The 22,104-nt window shown below is 37.6% G+C and overlaps 6 protein-coding genes and 1 non-coding gene across 7 annotated transcripts; 4 read left to right on the forward strand and 3 right to left on the reverse strand.

Annotated features, from left to right (window-relative positions):
• Window positions 1-15: 15 nt before the first annotated feature.
• Window positions 16-89, reverse strand: SPAR_Ltrna21I. Its single transcript has one exon. It is a non-coding gene; the product is annotated as a tRNA-Ile (tRNA).
• Window positions 90-2,639: 2,550 nt separating this feature from the next.
• Window positions 2,640-3,554, forward strand: PDP3 (Pdp3p; the record flags this gene model as incomplete). The annotated part of the gene is made up of 1 exon (XM_033912291.1): window positions 2,640-3,554. The coding sequence occupies one exon, from the start codon at window positions 2,640-2,642 to the stop codon at window positions 3,552-3,554; it is 915 nt and encodes a 304-aa protein (XP_033768182.1).
• A 528-nt stretch (window positions 3,555-4,082) lies between these two features.
• Window positions 4,083-4,697, forward strand: SPAR_L04590 (pyridoxal 5'-phosphate synthase; the record flags this gene model as incomplete). The annotated part of the gene is made up of 1 exon (XM_033912292.1): window positions 4,083-4,697. One exon carries the CDS (start codon window positions 4,083-4,085, stop codon window positions 4,695-4,697), a length of 615 nt encoding a protein of 204 aa, XP_033768183.1.
• A 126-nt stretch (window positions 4,698-4,823) lies between these two features.
• Window positions 4,824-5,783, reverse strand: NBP1 (Nbp1p; the record flags this gene model as incomplete). The annotated part of the gene is made up of 1 exon (XM_033912293.1): window positions 4,824-5,783. One exon carries the CDS (start codon window positions 5,781-5,783, stop codon window positions 4,824-4,826), a length of 960 nt encoding a protein of 319 aa, XP_033768184.1.
• Window positions 5,784-6,350: 567 nt separating this feature from the next.
• GAB1 (GPI-anchor transamidase subunit GAB1) lies at window positions 6,351-7,535 on the forward strand (the record flags this gene model as incomplete). The annotated part of the gene is made up of 1 exon (XM_033912294.1): window positions 6,351-7,535. The coding sequence occupies one exon, from the start codon at window positions 6,351-6,353 to the stop codon at window positions 7,533-7,535; it is 1,185 nt and encodes a 394-aa protein (XP_033768185.1).
• Window positions 7,536-8,761: 1,226 nt separating this feature from the next.
• Window positions 8,762-9,892, reverse strand: SPAR_L04620 (uncharacterized protein; the record flags this gene model as incomplete). The annotated part of the gene is made up of 1 exon (XM_033912295.1): window positions 8,762-9,892. The coding sequence occupies one exon, from the start codon at window positions 9,890-9,892 to the stop codon at window positions 8,762-8,764; it is 1,131 nt and encodes a 376-aa protein (XP_033768186.1).
• A 7,285-nt stretch (window positions 9,893-17,177) lies between these two features.
• Window positions 17,178-18,749, forward strand: SPAR_L04630 (IMP dehydrogenase; the record flags this gene model as incomplete). Its single annotated transcript, XM_033912296.1, has 1 exon — window positions 17,178-18,749. One exon carries the CDS (start codon window positions 17,178-17,180, stop codon window positions 18,747-18,749), a length of 1,572 nt encoding a protein of 523 aa, XP_033768187.1.
• Between the last annotated feature and the right edge of the window lie 3,355 nt (window positions 18,750-22,104).

Below are 22,104 nucleotides of genomic sequence, written 5' to 3' on the forward strand. Positions count from 1 at the left end.
GTTGTTAAAAATAACTGGTCTCTAGCGGGATCGAACCGCTGATCCCCGCGTTATTAGCACGGTGCCTTAACCAACTGGGCCAAGAGACCATGAAAGGACGTTAATTTGTCGTATTACGGGCTCGGGTGATACCGGATGCCTTGACAATCCTAAAGTCGTTTAGGAGAGTAACTTGTTGTTAGACTTATTATTTGAGAATTATGTGGGTAATTAGATAATTGTTGGGATTCTGAGAATTATGTGGGTAATTAGATAATTGTTGGGATTCCATTGTTACTAAAGGCTATAATATTAGGTATATAGAATATACTAGAAGTTCTCCTCGAGGATCTAGGAATCCACAAAAGGGAATCGATAGTTCTACATAGTGTTATTATTTTATCTTCTTTCTTTTTATATGTTGTCATTCATTATCCTATTACATTATCAATCCTTGCATTTCAGCTTCCATTAGATTGGATGACTGTTTCTCAATCTTTATGTCATCCTCTTGCACCGCATATTATAATATACTATTAAATAGATGATATTAGAATTTCATTCCAACATTATTAACGTGATTCACAGAATGTTACTTATCCTATATAATCTATATAAGATCTGAATCTAACTAAAGGGTGGAAGCGCGGAATCTCGGATCTAAACTAATCGTTCAGGTATTATACGTTTGGTTGGTTTGGTTCATCTTGGGCAAGTAGGTTGCCTAGTATACTCAATATTGTCTGTTTCGGAACTATTCTTTCGTACGTGTTTCATGTTTTATGTCTAGGTTGGCAAATCTAGTAATGCTGAGATATCTCATTTTTGAGATACAACATAATTAATTATACTTGAAAATGATAACACACGTTAAACAATAGTGACTGTTGCAGGTGTAACATTAGCAATTACCCAAGAGGGTAATCTGTTCATAATTAGAGGTAAAATGGATTAGTTGTTGGAACGAGTAGTAATTAATATTAACATGAGTTGCTATGGTAACAATCTAAATGCTTACATCGTATATTAATGTACACCTCGTATATGTTTAAGTGTGATTGCACCTTTTGCAGAAGGAATGTTGAACGAGAAGCTCAGACAATACTGAAGCTGTGTTAAAGATCTATTAGTTGAACATGACATGGTAGTTATATATATGAGGAATATGAGTCGTCACATTAATGTGTAGTAACTACTGGAACCACTATTATATTGGTCATAACTAATATGACCAATCGGCGTGTGTTTATATACCCCTCTTATAAAGTATAAGAAGATCCATACTTATTTCTTCATTACTATTATTGTTAACCTCTAATTATCAACAGTTATTTGTATACAGAGTACACTAAAAGTTCTTGTCGAGGATATGCGAATCTATAAGGGTAAATCGGCATAAAAATACTACTATTTCTTCTTTCTCTTGATACGCTATTATCCGTTATCTTATTACATTATCAATCCTTCTGTTTCAGTTTTCCACTAGATTCGATGACTGCATATCATCACTTATGCAGTATTCTTACGCAGTATATGGTAGCACGAGTACTGATCAATAGAAGGCAGTTGGTTCTGGTTCCATCAGAGCCCACACAATGAAGACAGTAGCATAATTTCCTCCATTGCTTTTATAAGTCGTCATTAAATGGCTACATAACATTATCAATCCTTAGGTTTCTGCTTCATAAAAATGCAAAGGATTTGAATACGATTCTGCTCCCCTCATTATTCTCGTCATGTTTAAGCTATGTATATGATAACTTTTGGTAAAATGAATACTATTCAGTGGATGACCGTCAATTTTCATTCCAAAAAAGCTAAATAGCGCCTGTCTTCATACATGAGCACAACTTAGCATTTGTGTGGACACTCGCAGCAACTGATTTCTACGACCAGTATTTTTCGACAGGATTACAAAAGTAACTAATAGGAGAAACCCACAGCGCTATATCAGCGTGTCAGAAAATCAATAGATAGAATATCTGCGATCAGCATATATGGAGAGTATTCAAAAAAGCTCTAACTTTTCACGGTATCATCTCGAATAATACTTCAAGAAAAAGGAAGTTCGTTGTGCCTTAAAGAGTGGGTAGCAGCAAAATTAAACTATTCGGACATTTTCAAATTTTAAAACCCTATCAGTCGCCTTGGATAATGATTTTCATTCAACTACCCCGCAATAAGAAGAGTTTAATACCTTCGAAACTAAAGCACTACAAGACGGCGCTGCATTTCTTCCAGATTGATATGGTTTGATATAACAAGAAGAAGCACAATCCGTCTATTCATTACGTTAAGATGTTCTCAATTGATCTTTATAACAACATTTCATGACGGGTAATACCTTTTTTTGATTTTCTAAAATATTCAATGGTAAATAAACAAAAGTTGCTTCTGTTGCAGAAAACATATCAAAGGGGCTAAGGCATCAATATATGTTTTGCTAAGCTCTGCAGAGGGACTTCGACATATTTATTTTTCTCTCAGATAACTGTTATTGTATCTTTTGAGCTGATTACTGGTAAGTTTATATTGGAAGTTTTTTAAGCAATCCATTAGGACCTACAGTTGCTCTTCCTGGCTTTTTTTTTTTTTTTTGATTTTTTTTGACTTCCATTTCTTTTGTGATATTAGCTATCCCTGGTTTGGTCTGCAAGTTTATGACAAAAGATATCAGGACGGGCGATTTAGTGTTATGCAAAGTTGGCTCGTTTCCACCTTGGCCGGCTGTAGTATTTCCACAACGATTGCTTCGAAACGATGTATATAGGAAGAGAAAATCCAATTGTGTTGCAGTCTGTTTTTTCAACGATCCAACTTATTATTGGGAACAGCCAAGCAGACTAAAAGAGCTGGACCAAGATACCATTCATAATTTTATATCAGAACATGGTAAAAATGCTAATCAAAGGGAACTGGTTAATGCCTATAAGGAAGCGAAAAATTTTGATGATTTTAACGTATTTTTGCAAGAAAAATTTGAGGAGGAAAACCGGTTAAATGATTTGATGGCGTTTGAGAAGAGTGAAGGTTCTAAAATTGTCTCCGGGGAAGATCCCTTTATAGGTCGGACAAAAGTAGTGAATAAAAGAAAGAAGACTTCCATATCTCCCAGGGACGATGCGGAAGATAAGCAGCAATCAAACGAAGAAGAAAGAAAACCGAATATCAAACCGGCCAAAAAAAAGAGACCGATGGCCAATCCGGAAGTTAAATCAAATACTAGTAATAAAAAAAAAGTTAAATTAGACTATTCCAGGAGAGTAGAAATTTCACAATTGTTTCGCCGTAGGATTCAAAGGAACTTAATTCAGCGAGAATCACCTCCGACTGAGCATGACATCAAGGAAACGCATGAATTATTAAATAGGATATATGAGAATTCAGACAATAAGAAACCCTTTTTTGATTTAAAAGCCCTGCGCGAAAGTAAATTACACAAGCTACTGAAAGCGATTGTTAATGATCCTGACTTAGGGGAATTTCACCCGCTTTGTAAAGAAATTTTGCTGTCCTGGGCAGACCTAATCACGGAACTGAAGAAAGAAAAATTACAGGCATTACCTACGCCTTGATAATGATATTTATTGAATGGATTCAATATATCAAGGTTTGAATAACCAATTTCGGTTCGTTTCATTTCATTTCATATAGACAGTGTTTTTCCGCTTTTTTTTGTTTGCCTTCTTTCTTTTCACTTAATGGTAATCAAATTAAATTAATCATCCATCCACAAAAATTGTATTAGTAAGTCATACGCGTAATTGTCACAGGAAAATATCAAGCGGGCTTTTGTAACGTACCAAATTGTTAGCAACGATCAAGACCGAGACAGAAATCTGAACGTTCACAAGTGGATACAGTCCAGTTAGCACCAATGTTGACGCACTCCTAGATACCTACGTATATATATAAATATTATCTAGAAGTTTAAATTTGATATTCCTTTTTTAAAATGAATAAATGATAAATACGAAGTTCAGAGTGCGAGATTAGGGTTGCAGGCGTTTGGGTTGAAAAAAGTATAATTGATAATGAAAACCATGAGATAATCTCTAAAAGAAAATAGGCCTTAAAGAAACAGATTTCTCGAACGTTTAGATATGAAACTTAATGAGCAAATACCAAAGGACCTGTTACGTTTGATAAAAAGCTCCAAGTATGTTCATGTAGCGACATGCTCGTCAAATTGTGTACCATCTGTTTCGTTAATGCATTATATATTCATTTCATCTACTGAAACCTTTCATAAGCATGAGCATAGTATAGATATAGACCGTAATGATTATATTATATTCACGGTATTCGAAAAATCGGTAACCTTTAGTAATGTCATGAGCAATCCAAATGTTGCGTTGTTATTTCACGATTGGATCACTGCTAAAAATTTAACTCTTCGAAAAAAAAGCGTGCATGATAATGATGATTGTTCACTCGTTGAGTCAGAATCTACAAAACTTAATAATTTTTTACGAGATTTGAATCAAAGTGAATTGAATCAAGTTAGCGCAACTGTCAATGGTATTGCCGATATTGTGGACCCTGATTGCGAAGAATCCACTTATTATAGGCGGTTATTATTAACTGCCAATCCAGACGCAGATATTTTCATACTAGGAGAAGAAACAGCCATAATAAAGGTCAAAATTCAAAAAATCAAAGTCTCTGATATGGAGAATAACACATCTATTTATGGCCAAACGATACCGCCAGTTTAAGGGAAATATGATAAAAACTATGTGTACCCTAACTAGTATATAAGACCTCTATAAGATCAATAATGAGGATCAGGCAATGGTCCGCGCGCTCCATGTATTGAGAATACTTTAATTTCACAACAGAAATTAAGATAAATAACTTGAAAAATCTACTGAGATTGGTGAAAGCGTTTCATCCGCTTTTTCAGTGTCTCTTGAACGATGGGGTGGAGTGGGACAAGCGGGAGATATGTTTTCCTGTAACGGCTGCATCTCTGGTATCTTTCCATCTCGATTATATGTTTTCATAGGACTTGAAGTGAACAATGAATTTGTTCTTCTTATTGGAGACGGCGAAAGGTCAATTTTTAGGGGCTTAATCTCATCATTTTCTCTAGCTAGATTGGACATAGTTCTCCTAGATTTGGTATAGGACGGATCAATGTTTGAGGAATCTAACAGATCTTCCAAAATTCTATACTTCTCATTTGAGTAATTCAAAGCGTCTTGTAATAATTTCATCTTGCTTTCCAAAGATTTTATTTTCTCGTCCCTTTTCTTTATTTGCCTCTGCAGAAGAATTTCTCTGTCTAAGTATAATGATTGATTTCCATCCTTCCCAGTAGGAGCATCACAACTCCCATTTCTCAATTCGCTAATCCGTTGCTTATTATATTTCAATTCCGTTATCTTCCTTTTGAAGGCATCACTCCTTAGAATCCTGGTTTTCGCTGTATTCGTATCCATGTACGAAGGTCTTCCCTGAGACCGCTTCTTCAGAATTCTAGTCATGTCGCCGCAAACATTTTGCATCTTGTTCATATTCTCATTGTCATTGGAAAATACTTCCCTGATTGTCTGGAATAACCTTGTCAGCCTTCGTTTGGGTGTCCTCTTCCTATTACTATAAAGGTTTTCTTCAGGTCTCCTATCTGGCACCTTTCTTGCTCTTTTTAATATGCTTTTCCCAGTAGGACGCATCTGCCTTCGCTTATGCCTTAAAGCAGATCGTCTTCTTACTTCATCGAGGGACCCGTATTCTCTTTTCCTGCCGTCATTTCGTATTCCAAAAAAATCTCTCCATAATCCCTGTACGGATTTTAGCATACTGGCAGTGCCTATTGTTATACCTTTTTCTCCAGAATATTTATATCTGTATGTGCACTAATAATTTCATAGTTGTTGATGCGCGCATCGTTTCTATACTATGACGCGTCACGAATTATGCTAGAGTGTCCTCAAATAAAAGTATAAAAGGCCTCAACAAACGTCAAGAGTGGATTACTTGCTGAGTTAGGGTGACTTATTTTTAAACTATAAAGTTATACCATCAAATGAAGAAAAATTAATATAAGTCTACTTCTTTATCTCTTTCCATCATTTTTTTTAGCGTTTCTGTATAAATGTACATTAAACAAGCAAATTTTAAGCTCTTGCCAAATACAGTTACTTCCACTACCCTATCAACAGTTTTTAAAGCATAGTCTCCCAAAGAAAACTAAAACAACATTCTTAAGACGTCTCTAGGCAGATGATACATTATACATTCCGGGTAAAACAAATGTCTTATATTAAGTGAAATGACCTTTGTTTTCAAAACTAGCAAGTTTTAGAACAACTATTCAATAAGTCAACGTGATCTTATATGAAAAAGCCTCTAAAACAAAAGCTACGATGGATTCCACAGCACTTAAGGTAGCCCTAGGCTGTATAGCTGTTCGATTGGCTGTGAACAGCCTTTTTCCCTCTCTACAACAACAACTGGACCAGTCCGTAGAATTCTCAACTCCCGTAACCTCATTTAGGTCATTACAGGAAGGTATATACCTACTGCGGAACAACATTCAAGTATATAATCATGGGGTTGTTCACCATCCTCCAATTTTGATTTTTTTTCTATCGCTCTTCAATTCCGACAGGTTAATTTCTCTCATATACGCTTTAGTTGATGGGTTAATTGCGTATCAACTGACAGAGGTGACAAAAGCTTTTAAAAACTTGAAAGTGAAAAGCTGGCTACCTGGACTCCTTTATGCTGTGAACCCTTTGGCTCTTTTATCGTGCATTAGTCGGTCATCGATCATATTCACAAATTTTGCCATTTCGTCGTCATTGTATTGCATATTAGCCGAAGGGAATGTTCTTTCGTCCTCTGTTATGATTTCCGTATCAGGATACTTGTCGCTATACCCTATTCTTCTCTTAATTCCACTATTAGGTATGCTAAAAAGTTGGAGACAAAGAATGTTATCTGTCACCGTTTCCATATTATCTTTATTAATTCTGCTACTATTTAGCTACAATATGTTAGGCGGCCAGAGTTGGTTATTTTTGGCACAAGTTTATGGATCTGTTATAAGTTTTGAGAAGGTTTTCCCAAATCTGGGTTTATGGTGGTACTTTTTCATTGAAATGTTTGACACCTTCATACCGTTTTTTAAGGCTGTATTCAACATTTTTATTGCCGCATTCATAACACCATTTACCTTGCGCTATCATAAGCAGCCATTCTACGCATTCATTTTATGCATTGGGTGGATTGTCCTTACAAAGCCATATCCCTCACTAGGTGACGCTGGCTTTTTCTTTAGTTTCTTACCTTTCTTCACCCCACTATTTGGATATTTAAGATACCCTATCATATCAGCATTACTGTTTTTACATGCAATTGTTTTGGCACCAATTTTCTATCATCTGTGGGTTGTTTTAGGTTCAGGGAATAGTAACTTTTTCTATGCTATTTCACTAGTTTATGCTCTGGCTATAGCATCTATTTTGGTAGACCTGAACTGGGCAATGCTGAGAATTGAATACGATAACGGTATCCCAAATTTCAAATTGAAGGTAACACAAATTTAACTACTTCCCCTCTATAAACGTACATAAATTAGATACCAAAAAGAATCTAAGAGATGTTCGTCAGAAGAGTGGATAAAGCGAATAAGAAGAGCCATACTGATTATTCTAGAGGCTACCTAGGTTTGAAAGAAAAAGTGCTATGTTAAAATTTTCGTAATGCTGTATTGGAGAGACGAAGTATGTAGCACTCAGCCGAAGCTAATTAATCATGAGCGCTATAGTAGGAAGAATTAGGATAGAGAGTATACATCATGTTTTAAGTTCTAGATCATAACAACATCGCACTTGGGACTATGCCAATTTCTTTCCACCAAAAGTCGTATAAAAAAGTTATTTTCCCCAGGGCTTCCATTAGCTGAAAGCCAATATACTGTTACAGAATAGCGCAGCGTAAATATATATATTTTTGATGCCTTTTTGGGAAGGGTAGCTTGATAACTCATGTATATTAACATAAAACGGGCTCTATCGTCAACAGACGAAGAAGGAAAGGATATCATGTATTTTTAGACCTACCAATAATACTTTTTACGGTTATGGGAGATAGAAGATGGGCCCAATTACGTAGTGATGGGTGCCCATACATTCCAATCTGCTTATATTGGTTAATTAAAAAGTTTAATAAGAATATTACGTGATGACTCAGTTTAAAGGGTAATCTATAACATATCATTTTTATTAGTTGTTCTAAAACAGGTTTTAGATACTTGGATTTGCTGCGAGAATGATATAAAAGGTAAAATTCCCTTCTTCCTAATCCAAGAAAAGTGAAATTCTCTTGGGGGAGCTCTAATGAATTATATTGAAGTTTCCATTTAGCCTGTTTATCGCCTTGGGAAAAAGGAGTGTACCAAATAGTAAAGTGCGGCGCAATCGTTCAGACAGCCATTATATGTGAGAATTCTTTAGAGAGTTTCGCTGGATATTATTACAGTGTATTAAATTTCGCCAAGGCTTTGCCAATGAAAGCGAGTGCATAATTTTATGTGCTTGGTACATATGAAATCAATCGATATGTAGTAATTGGATTGCGGATGGGAAAAACACATTTACCATGGAAGCGTGATTCACAACAAATTGCACAATGGACTATGGTCTTTCCAAAAGTCTCCTCTGTTGCCCCTACAAGGGGTGATCAATAATAAGCAATCCTATTAAAAAACCTAAGTCACTATAACTAAACGTAATAACTATGTATATGAAAGAAAATTCTATCGGTTTGTCATCTAGTTTAATACGGCAACTAGTTTTTCACCAGAGTTCTTACCATGTTTAATGTCTTCCAGCATATGAGGGACGTCAGAAAGCCCGTTCTTATAGATCTTTACTGGAATATGGTGAATTTGCCCATCATTAATCTTCGGATTGATGAATTTGACGAATTTGGTGGCAGCTCTCCTGGCTTCTGGGTCAGCCGGGAAAGTAACGCCTCCAAATGGTACTTCATGGCCACCTGTTGAATACAGTCTGGTCCTGTCAATAGTGACATTTTGCCTCCTGTTTTCCTTTTTGACGTTTTCTTCTGTCAAATTAGTTAATTCGACAACAGTAGCATCCAGTTTATCGGCCGCACATTTGTACACTTGTTGAAGCGTATCTTGATTGGCGACACAATCGACCAAATACGGGATGTTGTTGTACTTCTGTTTGATTTGTTCCACCACATCAATATCATGGTAATCAAATATTTCATCGGCACCATATTCTTTCAATAGTTTTTCGTGTTTCCGAGAAGCGACAACAATGATCTTGGTGAAGCCATTCAATTTATTCGCTAATTGAATGAGTAACTGGCCTACTGATGTTGCTCCACCCCATAATAAGATGGGAGCGTTTCTTTGTGGGCTGGATGGCTCCCATTCTAAGTTCAAACCTAAATTATAAGTCAACACCAAACCGGCTGTGGTCAGTGATACTGGGATAGTGGCTGCGCCTTCCAAAGACCTGACAGGGCCGGCAGGTAGAATATCCTCACCCAAAAATTTGAGTTCATTGGGTGATTTGTAGGCAACCGCAGTTGAAATAGCGGAATATTCAGCAAAGGCACCATTGGAAGGAAATCTTACGGAGGATCCGTGGATAAACCCATAAATATAATCACCAACAGAAAAATCTTTAGGATCAACGGCTGGGCCCAATTTAACAATTTGGCCAGCAGCGTCACATCCCAAAATAGAACCTTGGGGGCCAAGCTTGTAGTCAATGTGCGCCCAATCAGTTGGATTACCAGCAACAGCAAGAGTCTTAATCAAAACAAATCCTTCTTCCAATTCAGGAATGGGAATGCCCTCTTTGACAACCGCTTTACTATTTTCAATGACGACGGCCTTCATGGTTTCTGGAATTGTGATTGACATGTCTGTAGGTTATATGTAGTTGATATTCTATACCCAGCTTGCCATTTCATAGAATGTAAATTAGAAAGATCTTAAGCTAGATAAAACAGAAAAAGACTTGCCTGCTTTATAAGAACTTTTCTCAATATTTGTTGAGACACCGCTTAGTAATAACATCTCGCATGTTTGCTTTACTCTTACGAATACTACTCTCTGGGATACGGTGCGACTCTCATCATCTGTAGGGTTTTCTATGTGCTGAAAGCCTATCCCAACTGGCGGAGCCGCGCGACAACCGTAGCGGATCCGAGCCATCTTAGTCAGCTGGGACAGGAACGGCTGTCATATGAAAACCTAAAAATGCTGTCCTGGAATTTCATGACTGCGGAAAGTTTAATACGTTCATTGTTCTCCTTTACTACCGCACTTTCTATCGTGAGAAATATTCCAACAGAATGAACAACTATTAATTGTATAGCGTGTGGCATCGCTATTTGAGCGAATTTAAAGTAAAGTGAGCTCCGGAAAACCATATTATAGCAGGGAAATGAGCCACTGAATGACGAAATTCCTTAGTCATAATGCGACTCCTTGAACAGAAACAGAATTTAATTGAGAGTATGTGTTCCATTGCGTTAATTCAGATCCAGATATTTGAGCTCTCCCCGAGACGAAGAATTAGCTAAGGCTCAAACGAACATACTGAAAGGCGTTATTAGCACACGGTTTTTGAATAAAAACATGAAGATCGGCAGATCTCTGTTATACAGTAATATTTTATCTTTTACTAGTTGCAACCACAGTTATATTATGGTGTATCAATATGCAAGAGGGGTTATTTCATAAAGTTTGTATGAAAAATTGATATCTTTGTCTTGTCATGAACTTTGTTCTTCAAATTATGATCGGTTTACCAATAACAATGAATACAGGCGGTAGCTATTTATTATTTGTTTCCAGAGATCTTTGTTGATTCAGTATTGCGGTGTGTATTAAGTAGTATTTTATCTCAAAAAATAGCATGGCTACAACTATATATTGTTATTTTCATTTAAGGATGCGACGCCGTTCTCATAGATTATTGGGAAAAAGGGCTAAAGTAAGGAAGAAATCACCCAAAAGAATCGGCTAAACTGGAAAAGCCCATCAAATAATTTGACTTTAACTTCAACAAGTTGTTAAAAGATTCTACCCCTCTCATTGAAGAAGAACCACAAGCATATTCTGTAGAAGTTGAGAAACAGCGGAAGTTAAGTCATTCTAAAAAAGCACGGAGAAATGTTAACTTGGAGAACACTCTGCTTCCTAAAAAAAGTTCACCAATTCAGGCTCACTTGGTTCTCAAGAGGGTTTTCAGTCTTTTGAATCTGCCACATCTTCTTAATTTAAATTGTATCGTTGCGTAATTTTAATCTTCTATTTCATCTTCTATTTATTGGAGGCAGTTCTCTCGAAACGTTATATGATTTCCAAAACTCAAGAATTAAAAATGATGAACACGAAACACAAATTGCACTTCTTATCAAGTGTTATAAAAATTTGAGGAAGCGATTCTGAGAGGTGGTATGAAATTGCAAAGAAAGTTTGGAAGAACGAAGAGTATTTCTTTGATGGAGCTGTTTGCCAAGCATTCTTTGCGCGGAACTTTCGAAACCTTTTATATTCAAAGAAATTTATGTTGTCTAGATTATCAAACGTTGGACTATGGCCATACATTCGGGAAGCGGAATTAGCCACTACCAATGAGCCCTCAATATAGCTAATAGTATTTAGTGGCTGCAAATTTCAAATGGAGATATGCGCCCTCAATTAAAGCATTAAAAAGTGAAATAAAAAAAAATTAGCGTCGTCATCTGTTAGTTTTTATCTTCCTTTTCTTATTTCAAACAAAAGAACATGGTGCCTAGGTACCAAAGATTTCTCACTACACACAGCCTTGGTTTCTGTTACAGCTCCCCTCACCATTACTTTCATCCAGACCACAACTGTAATCCAATATACTTGTTCTCCTTTCCTTTCTTAAGTCACTCTTAAGCTGCACGTATCTAATTTCAATAAATTTGGCTGTAGTGTACAGGGTCGTAAAACCTCTATGGCTGCACAAGACTCCCAGCACATGATCCCTTCTTCATTTTTTGGTATCGAAAAGAAACTGTATTATTTTTTCATGGAAACCGTTTGGAGCATATTAAACAAAGGCTTAGACAATAAGTTTCTGAACGAGGGTCCAAATCCTTCAAATCCGGATATTCATTTTTTTGACCAAAATGGAAGCTTTACAGGCACGCGAAAAGGGGTTTTTCAAGGCACATCTAGGCACCCCTACAATTGGCATTCTCACTTTCCCCCACATAGACACCATAAAACAACACCTTCGCATAAGAAATTCATGATATATGTATGCCTCGTTCAGGAACAGGCGCATCTCCATAGCAATGATGAAGATGGTGCAAAAGATAAAATATGAAGGGTGTGAGGTGATGAATGAGCATCTGTTAACGAATCGTTTAAGTACTGATGATCGATGAAGGAATGGGTATAAATAGAGCTACTTCATCCATATGCCTTTGAGAATATACCTCTATTCCTTTCTTTCCTGTTAAGCTTATATCAGCACTAAAAAACAAAACAAATATAATGGTCAAATTAACTTCAATCGCTGCTGGTGTCGCCGCCATCGCTGCTGGTGCCTCCGCAACCACCACTCTAGCTCAATCTGACGAAAGAGTCAACCTGGTTGAATTGGGTGTCTACGTCTCTGATATCAGAGCTCACTTGGCCCAATACTACATGTTCCAAGCCGCCCACCCAACTGAAACCTACCCAGTTGAAGTTGCTGAAGCCGTTTTCAACTACGGTGACTTCACCACCATGTTGACTGGTATTTCCCCAGACCAAGTCACCAGAATGATCACCGGTGTCCCATGGTACTCCACCAGATTAAAGCCAGCTATCTCCAAGGCTCTATCCAAAGATGGTATCTACACTATCGCAAACTAGGGACGAGTGCCTTTACGAATGAAAATCCATAGACAATGAAAGGTAATGAAAAATAAAAAAAACAACTTTTTTTTGATGATATAAATACAGTTGATTATATAAATGTATATTAATATTATAAACCTATTTGATCAATGACAATATTCATGAACCATTTGATTGAGCACAATAAACCAGAAAAGAAACACTCTCTTTTGGGCCAACCATTCAAAAAATGGTTAACAGTATGAAGGTAACGTATATTATGTTTAATGAAGAATACTAGGGTCCGAAACATATGGCTTCGTACTTCTTTACCTTTCCCATGGAACATGGCATTTTTTTTTACGGCCTCGGCTCGGAGTGGCTGCACATGTGTCACTTTTAAGATTAAGATTGTGGATCAGGGGAAATGCGAGCAACAAGTCATAGTAAGAGAACCCTCGTTCTTTGTTGCGTAAATATTATTATTGCTGTGTTAGGCTGGTATTTGCATGTAAATGTAGATCGGAATAGTGTCGACAAGTAGTGTTGAAGACCTAGCACGTAAAAATCCGTAGAATAATGCAGTATTATTTGGTATGGAGCGGGTATTAAGGTATTCCTATAGGCCGATCTAATTAATTGTTGGACCAAAGTAACTTAAGTAGTGAACCATTCTGATATACAAGAAAAGAGGCAACAGTTAATGGTAAAATGAAGATATTAAATGAACAGGAAGAAAAATGGGGGACCAGAAGTTTAGATGATCGGCATTTCACCATAGTCTAATGAGAGTTTAACAACTACAGCAACCATGTGGGTTTTACAATTATATTTTAGGATATGTGATATAACGGCAAACGTGCCACAATGCTCCCAAATGAATTCTACAGTAATACCCTACCGCTACTCTTGCACCTTTGATGACCGTCTATAAATTATTACCTATATGATAACATGGCCCCAAAAATTGATCAAATCAATGGAATTTACCCTGAACACAACGAAAATTGAGTACCTAATATATTCAGGTATAGCTGGATATACTAACTGCTAAATTTGGAAAGAACATTATCATCCTGCCCTCGCAAAAAGAAAAGAATAAAAATTTGTGCTACAAATTGCAATGAAACCCGACCACAATCCAGTTGATGCTGCGATTATCCTCCAATGCACTGGTGACGGCCTCAAAAGAAGACAAAATATGGCTTCTTCTGAACATCACTCATAGTTAAAATTACGATGCGCTTGCGGAACTCCTTCACTGTACCATGGTTAACATAAAAAGACGCTTCTATGGTATATGCATAGTAAACGCAAGAGATATCCAGAAAATGTTTCTTTTATTTCTGCGCCTTATTATAACCACCATCAACTGTAGGTAACTCGATAAAGACCAACTAATCCAAGTACGTTCGTTAAATATTGCATTGTTTATTACCATTTAAATTAGCGTTATTAAAAATGTAGTCTGGTTTTTTAAAATAATAAGTCGACTTGATCCTACATATCAATATCTGCGACAATTGTTCTTTATCGCAATCTTGCAGCACTTCCTTAATATACAGCAATAGTTCAAAATCTAAGAAATTAGTGCACACAGATGCTTGCGAAGATACAGAAGTGCTGAAACGTCGTTTAACACCAGCATCGTCCTTCCAGTGAATAATATCTTCCGAAAACTTCTCTCTTCTAATTGTAACAAGAATTTCCACTTGTTAATACCACAGAATACCACATTAAATAAGAAAGGAAAAGCAGTTGTATGGCAATCCCCCTAAGTAATGAAAACAACTCAATGCACATTTAGAAGAAGCCGGACAGAAGGGAGGACATTGCCTACAATAAGCAAGAAAGCTAAATCGTGATGGTGGTATTATATATGTTACAACAATAATTAAGTAGCATTATACAAATTTAAATATCACGATTAATAAATAACTAAAAAATATCATATAAAGTTTGTAGTCTTTACATGGTTCTATTGAGGCAGTACAAGTCAATTGTAAAGTTTAAAGTATCATATATGTTATTTTTCACCGAAAGCTTAAATAGTTTTGTTTATGAATCCAACTGTTGTCACATACGCTCAGATATGAAAGAACTCCTCCTATGAATACCTGAGGGCAAAAACGAAGGCTTAATGTCAGGTCATAGCTGGGTAAGTGATAATGAGAACCTATAAGTCAAAAAAAATGGCGCACTAGAGATCCGTATACTCAATTGGCTTTGTAAATGTCAAAGTGTTTTTCTTATAATAGACGCAATTACAAAAAACCTAACACGGGACCTAGAAGTAATGCTATACTCAAATCGCAACCTCTGGGTACTTATCTGCCCAGTACTTGTCAACCGATTCTCTATAAACGGCCAGCGCCTTTGCGATGTAAGATTGCAATTCGAAGTTCCTATTAGAGTAACTTTTGTTAGCATTTGAAGCATTTGAAGTATTCGCACAACTTTTCTTTTTCTGATCGTTATTGACATTACTTTCGTTGTTGCTTTTGCTGCCGCAGGGGACGACCGCTAATTCTGTAAAAACTTGATAACAAGAGTTGCCATCGTAAAAAAGAGTCTTATCTGGACATATACCGTGTTCGTATGCATACTGGTTCATATTGTATGCAAATAAGATTCCATGTGTCTATGCTGATATTAGGTTTATGATTTATAACTTCCACTAATAGTTTCATTTTGCAACCCTTACTAAGACCATCCAAGAGGTATTTTGGCCCACTAATCACTATAAATAAAGGCACATAGGCGAATAAAAGGAAGAATCCTAGTACCATGATAAAACAAGCAAGTACAAGCAATAAAGGATTTTCAATATGGAATATTGCATGGGCTAAAATGACCACTATGGTAATGTGAAATAAAAGGAAAGCGAAGATTCTAATATGCTGTTTGAAGAAACAGACGTATCTGGAAGTTTTATCTCTTGGAAGGACAATGTTTTCAGCGGGGGTGAGTTCTTTAGACCGTTGAGGTCTTGTTTTAGAATCGGTCATCAGTGGTGTTGAGCTCATATCAAAAATAAGGCTTAGACTTTTTACCGTACTTCTCCATATTGCATAATAGATGAATGCTAATGCTCACTACTTGCAACTGCCATATATACCTTTATAGTTCAGGGCTCAAGTTACAGGAGTGAAAATATAGGAACGGAAAAAGTATTGGAACGCCCGCGCATAGGCCCAGTCGAATTTTGAGATTTGGCCTAGAGACGAGTAGCGCAGTGTTCCAAAAAGGGATCTCATAAAGAATAACACATGATGTAGCACGGGACCGCCTGCATGATCTTTCACATTGCATATGCTGCAGACAAAAGCTCCTAAAAATTTTCTAATGGGATTTGTTAAGTATCACTGTGTTTTTACTTGGGCATGAGATGAGGGCATCGTATGAATACTTACCGAAATATAGAGAAAACGTCAAATAATGTTAAAAGGAAGATACAATGGTTAGTAGACGATTAAAGTGGCCGAGTTTTTAAAGACATTAGCTGAAGAGTAAGCTACATGCGGTATCCCTGTTACATATCAGTAATTTATTAATAATGCATTATTCAAGTAAGAATTTGGTGCCAGGTTGAAATCCGGAAGTACATCAGAGATTCAACGGAAAACAGTAATATTTTCTTATCTTGCTTTTGCGTAATTTTCAAGAAGGCCTGATATTATTTGTTAAATATGCTAACGTATATACACAGTACGAGTAGCGTTTTAATAACGTTTCCATAATGTTTTGTTAACGTATTACACGAGAAGAGCATATTTAAGAAAACATCAATTATCATTTACTTCTAATATTATTAAATAGACTATTAGTAGCAAACCGCTAATATGGTAATATTTAAGAAGCTCTAGCTTCTATTTACAAGATAGTAATCACACATATCTTACATTTACATAACGTATAGGAAAGGTCCAATAAACTTACTACATTATGACATATAAGCTAGGTTGTTATTCATTACGTCAGCATTTTTCCTAACCGCCGCGCAGGCACGCCGCGCATTTCTTTTCCTCGAAGAAAGCGGAAAAAAAAAAATAAAAAAAAAAAACAAAAAAAAAGTATAAATAGTGGAGTCTTTTCCCATTTAACATTTAGAAAAAAATTCGACTGGAAATTTTTTGCTGAACATTTAACCGGAGAACCTTGGTGGCTTTTTCTCAGTTTCGTGGGCTTGTACATTTTACCTAGTATGCTGGGAACTTTTTTTCCTGTATTCTATTCTATTCCTTGCCTTACTTTTCTTATTATTTTTTTATTCGTTTATAACAAACTAAAAGAAGTAAATATTTTCAGTTTCAATTGATAACAACCCAAATACGTAAAAGCAATGGCCGCTATTAAAGACTACAAGACCGCACTGCAATTTGCCAAGAGCCTTCCAAGACTGGATGGTTTGTCTGTGCAGGAATTGATGGACTCGAAGATCAGAGGTGGGTTGACTTATAACGATTTTTTGATCTTACCAGGTTTAGTCGATTTTGCGTCCTCTGAAGTTAGCCTACAGACTAAGCTGACCAGGAATATCACTTTAAACATTCCATTGGTTTCCTCTCCAATGGACACTGTGACAGAATCGGAAATGGCCATCTTTATGGCTCTGTCGGGTGGTATCGGTTTCATTCACCATAACTGTACGCCCGAGGACCAAGCTGACATGGTCAGAAGGGTCAAGAACTATGAAAATGGGTTTATTAACAACCCTATTGTGATTTCTCCAACAACCACCGTTGGTGAAGCTAAGAGCATGAAGAAAAAGTATGGATTTGCAGGCTTCCCTGTCACGGAAGATGGCAAGAGAAATGCAAAGTTGGTGGGAGTCATCACTTCTCGTGATATACAGTTCGTTGAGGACGACTCTTTACTCGTTCAGGATGTCATGACCAAGAACGCTGTTACCGGTGCACAAGGTATCACGTTATCAGAAGGTAACGAGATTCTAAAGAAAATCAAAAAGGGTAGGCTATTGATTGTTGATGAAAAGGGTAACTTAGTTTCTATGCTTTCCAGAACTGATTTAATGAAGAATCAAAACTACCCATTAGCGTCCAAATCTGCCAACACCAAGCAATTGCTATGTGGTGCTTCCATTGGTACTATGGACGCTGATAAAGAAAGACTAAGATTATTGGTCAAAGCCGGCTTGGATGTCGTCATATTGGATTCATCCCAAGGCAACTCTATTTTCCAATTGAACATGCTCAAGTGGGTCAAAGAGAGTTTCGCAGGTCTGGAAGTCATCGCTGGTAACGTTGTGACCAGGGAACAAGCTGCCAATTTGATTGCTGCCGGTGCGGATGGTTTGAGAATCGGTATGGGAACTGGCTCTATTTGTATCACTCAAGAAGTTATGGCTTGTGGTAGGCCACAAGGTACAGCGGTCTACAACGTGTGTGAATTTGCTAACCAGTTCGGTGTTCCATGTATGGCTGATGGTGGTGTTCAAAACATCGGTCACATTACCAAGGCGTTGGCTCTTGGATCTTCTACTGTTATGATGGGTGGTATGTTGGCTGGTACTACGGAATCACCAGGTGAATATTTCTATCAAGATGGTAAAAGATTGAAGGCGTACCGTGGTATGGGTTCCATTGACGCCATGCAAAAGACTGGTACTAAAGGGAATGCATCTACGTCTCGTTACTTTTCAGAATTTGACAGCGTTTTGGTTGCACAGGGTGTCTCCGGCGCTGTCGCTGACAAAGGATCCATTAAGAAATTTATTCCGTACTTGTACAATGGATTACAACATTCTTGCCAAGACATTGGCTGTAGGTCGTTAACTGTATTAAAGAAGAATGTCCAGAGCGGTAAAGTTAGATTTGAATTCAGAACGGCTTCTGCTCAACTAGAAGGTGGTGTTAATAACTTACATTCTTACGAAAAGCGTTTACATAACTGAATGTTCGAATGGGATCATTAATACAATAGTAGTGATGATAATCTTATGTAGTGCTGTCCGTATGGCACCTATTCATACTGCATTACAATTATATGAATGGGGTGATATGTTATGTTAATATATAGTGTGTTTATACCTTCTTATTGATAAATAGTATATTTTTATGTTTAGGTGATTTTAGTGGTGAATATTTGGTAGCAACTATATTAATATATATAAAATGGGTAGTGGGTATTTGTATGAAAACGTTATAAAACATGAAGTTGAGAGTATTTATATGATAACTGAGGTTATGTGATCAGTTATAGATATTAAAATGTGGATAATCGTGGGTGTTATGGGTAAATGGCACAGGGTATAAACCGCTGAGGCAAGTGCCGTGTATGGTGATGTGGTGATGTATATGGTACTAATCGAGTGAGAGATGGCCTTGGTGTAGAGTATCATGGCGGGGTAAGTTGGGGTGTGATGTGTTTTATAGTGTCCGTGTGCATATGCGATATCGTTAAATAAATAAAAGGTGAGTGTGGTAGATTTAGGTATGTGGTAGTGGTAGTTGGAGGTGGTATTGTTTGGGGGATGTGAAAGGTATAGTGGAGAGGTTGATAGTGTGGGAGGGTAAGTTATCTGGTGTATTGTTTACGTTTGATTTGTTTACATTAGATTTGTTTACGTTTGATCTGTTTACATGTGGTATGTAGCGTTATAGTAAGTACCACACGGTAGATGGGGGAATGTAGATGGATGGTAGGGTAAGTGGTAGTGAGAGTTGGATAGGAGATATTGGGAAGGGGGTAGATGGTGGTTGGGGAGTGGTGATGAATAGTCGGATGATGGATGGTGGTTAGAGGTGGTGGAGTGGGAGAATGGGAGAATGGGGCAGGGCATGGGGTGGTGAGGTAAGTGCCGTGGATTGTGATGTGGGAGAGGTAGGGTAAGAGGGGGAGGGCAGGTCGAGATGAGAGAGGGAGGGTAAGTTGAGATGGGGATATGAATGGATGGAGTTAGGGTTAGTGTTAGGGTTAGGGTAGTGTTAGTGTGTTAGTGTGTGTGTGTGGTGTGTGTGGTGTGGTGTGGTGTGGGTGTGGTGTGGGTGTGGTGTGGGTGTGGGTGTGGTGTGGGTGTGGGTGTGGTGTGTGGTGTGGGTGTGGTGTGGTGTGGTGTGGGTGTGGTGTGTGGTGTGTGTGTGGGTGTGGTGTGGGTATATATATGTCACTGTATTGCATGCTGGATGGTGTTAGACAAGGCCGTAGGGACATATAGCATCTAGGAAGTAACCTTGTACGAAAATAGGCATTATTTCCTGTTTAGGCGATTGTGACGCAGATTTTAGTCCAACGATCTAGCGTCAAGGAATTTTTTTATAGTGGGACATTGCACCAAGGAAGTAATTTGATACGTCGTTGGTGAATGGGTCTGTTTTCTTATTCGGCGGGGTAATACATTTTTGGGGGAAGTTTGTCTGTCTGACGCGCCATATGTAGGTACGCCAAAAAGGGCTCCTCTACTTCGAAGCGCGAGGTCGTATACCTAATAAGGAAATGTAATTTATAACTTTTTATTATATTGGTCTTTTCGAGAGCGGAAGAAGTTGTAGGCTAAGCGCAGGCTAAGCGTAGGTCCATGTTTAAAGTATCCAAGAGAATATCCACGAAGCGGCTGAGCAACGAACAGAATCCTGGTTCTCCTCGACTAAGCAGATAGTTAAGATACTGTGCACCATGGAAATTGAAAACGAAAGTACGTACCGAGTACTTTATTTTTGCAGGCCGGAAATCAAGGATGAATGAGACATCCTTCTGTTTTCTATGTTGTGCTTGAAGGGGACAGACAGTCCCTTATCTTAGTGAGATTTCTTATTAACTGAATTTTCTTTGCTGCTGCTAGAGATTCTGCATCTTCTCAATAGCTTAATTATTACATTCTTAGATGATGATAAGACGGAAACTGGACAATCTTTTGTTTATATTGATGGATTTCTTGTCAAAAAGCATAACAATCAACATACTATTGTTAATTTCGAAACTTACAAAAATAAAATGAAAGTTTCCGATAGGCGTAAGTTTGAAAAAGCAAACTTTGACGAGTTTGAGTCGGCTCTAAATAACAAAAACGACTTGGTACATTGTCCCTCAATAACTTTATTTGAATCGATCCCCACGGAAGTGCGGTCATTCTACGAAGACGAAAAGTCTGGTCTAATCAAAGTGGTAAAATTCAGAACTGGTGCAATGGATAGGAAAAGGTCTTTTGAAAAAATAGTCATTTCCGTCATGGTCGGGAAAAATGTACAAAAGTTCCTGACGTTTGTTGAAGACGAACCAGATTTCCAGGGCGGACCAATCCCTTCAAAGTATCTTATTCCCAAGAAAATCAACTTGATGGTCTACACGTTGTTTCAAGTGCATACTTTGAAATTCAATAGAAAGGATTACGATACCCTTTCTCTTTTTTACCTCAACAGAGGATACTATAATGAGTTGAGTTTCCGTGTCCTGGAACGTTGTTACGAAACAGCAAGTGCCAGGCCGAACGACAGCTCTACGATGCGTACTTTCACCAACTTTGTTTCTGGCACACCTATTGTAAGGAATCTTCAGAAAAGCACCATAAGGAAATATGGATACAATTTGGCACCCTATATGTTTTTTGTTACTACACGTAGATGAGCTATCGATTTTTTCCGCATATCAAGCAAGTCTACCTGGTGAAAAGAAGGTCGACACAGAGCGGCTGAAGCGTGATCTATGCCCACGTAAACCCACTGAGATAAAATACTTTTCACAGATATGTAACGATATGATGAACAAAAAAGACCGATTGGGTGATATTTTGCATATTATCTTGCGAGCATGTGCGCTTAATTTTGGGGCAGGTCCCCGTGGTGGCGCTGGTGACGAAGAGGATCCGATCTATTACGAATGAAGAACCCATTATTCCCTCTGTGGACCGAGCATGGCTTGAAAGTATGTAAGTTGCGCAGTCCTAACACTCCACGAAGACTCAGAAAAACACTAGATGCCGTGAAAGCTTTATTGGTGTCGTCTTGTGCTTGTACCGCAAGGGATTTAGATATATTTGATGACAACAACGGCGTTGCAATGTGAAATGGATCAAAATTCTGTACCACGAAGTAGCGCGGGAAAACCACGCTGAAGGACTCTTATAGAATAACTTTGGTACCTTCTTCTGATGGTATATCAGTATGTGGAAACTTTTTAATCGCGAGTATGTCCGCGGCTTTTACTTTGCATGCAAGGCTCAGTTCGATAACCTTTGGGGAGAGTTGAAACAACTGCTTTTATATGCCTACAGTGGTTGATATTGCCGGCCTCATTTTGCGTAATCGAGAAGT

The sequence above is a fragment of the Saccharomyces paradoxus genome (assembly GCF_002079055.1).
Source record: "Saccharomyces paradoxus strain CBS432 chromosome XII sequence".
In the NCBI taxonomy this organism is placed as follows: Eukaryota; Fungi; Ascomycota; class Saccharomycetes; order Saccharomycetales; family Saccharomycetaceae; genus Saccharomyces; species Saccharomyces paradoxus.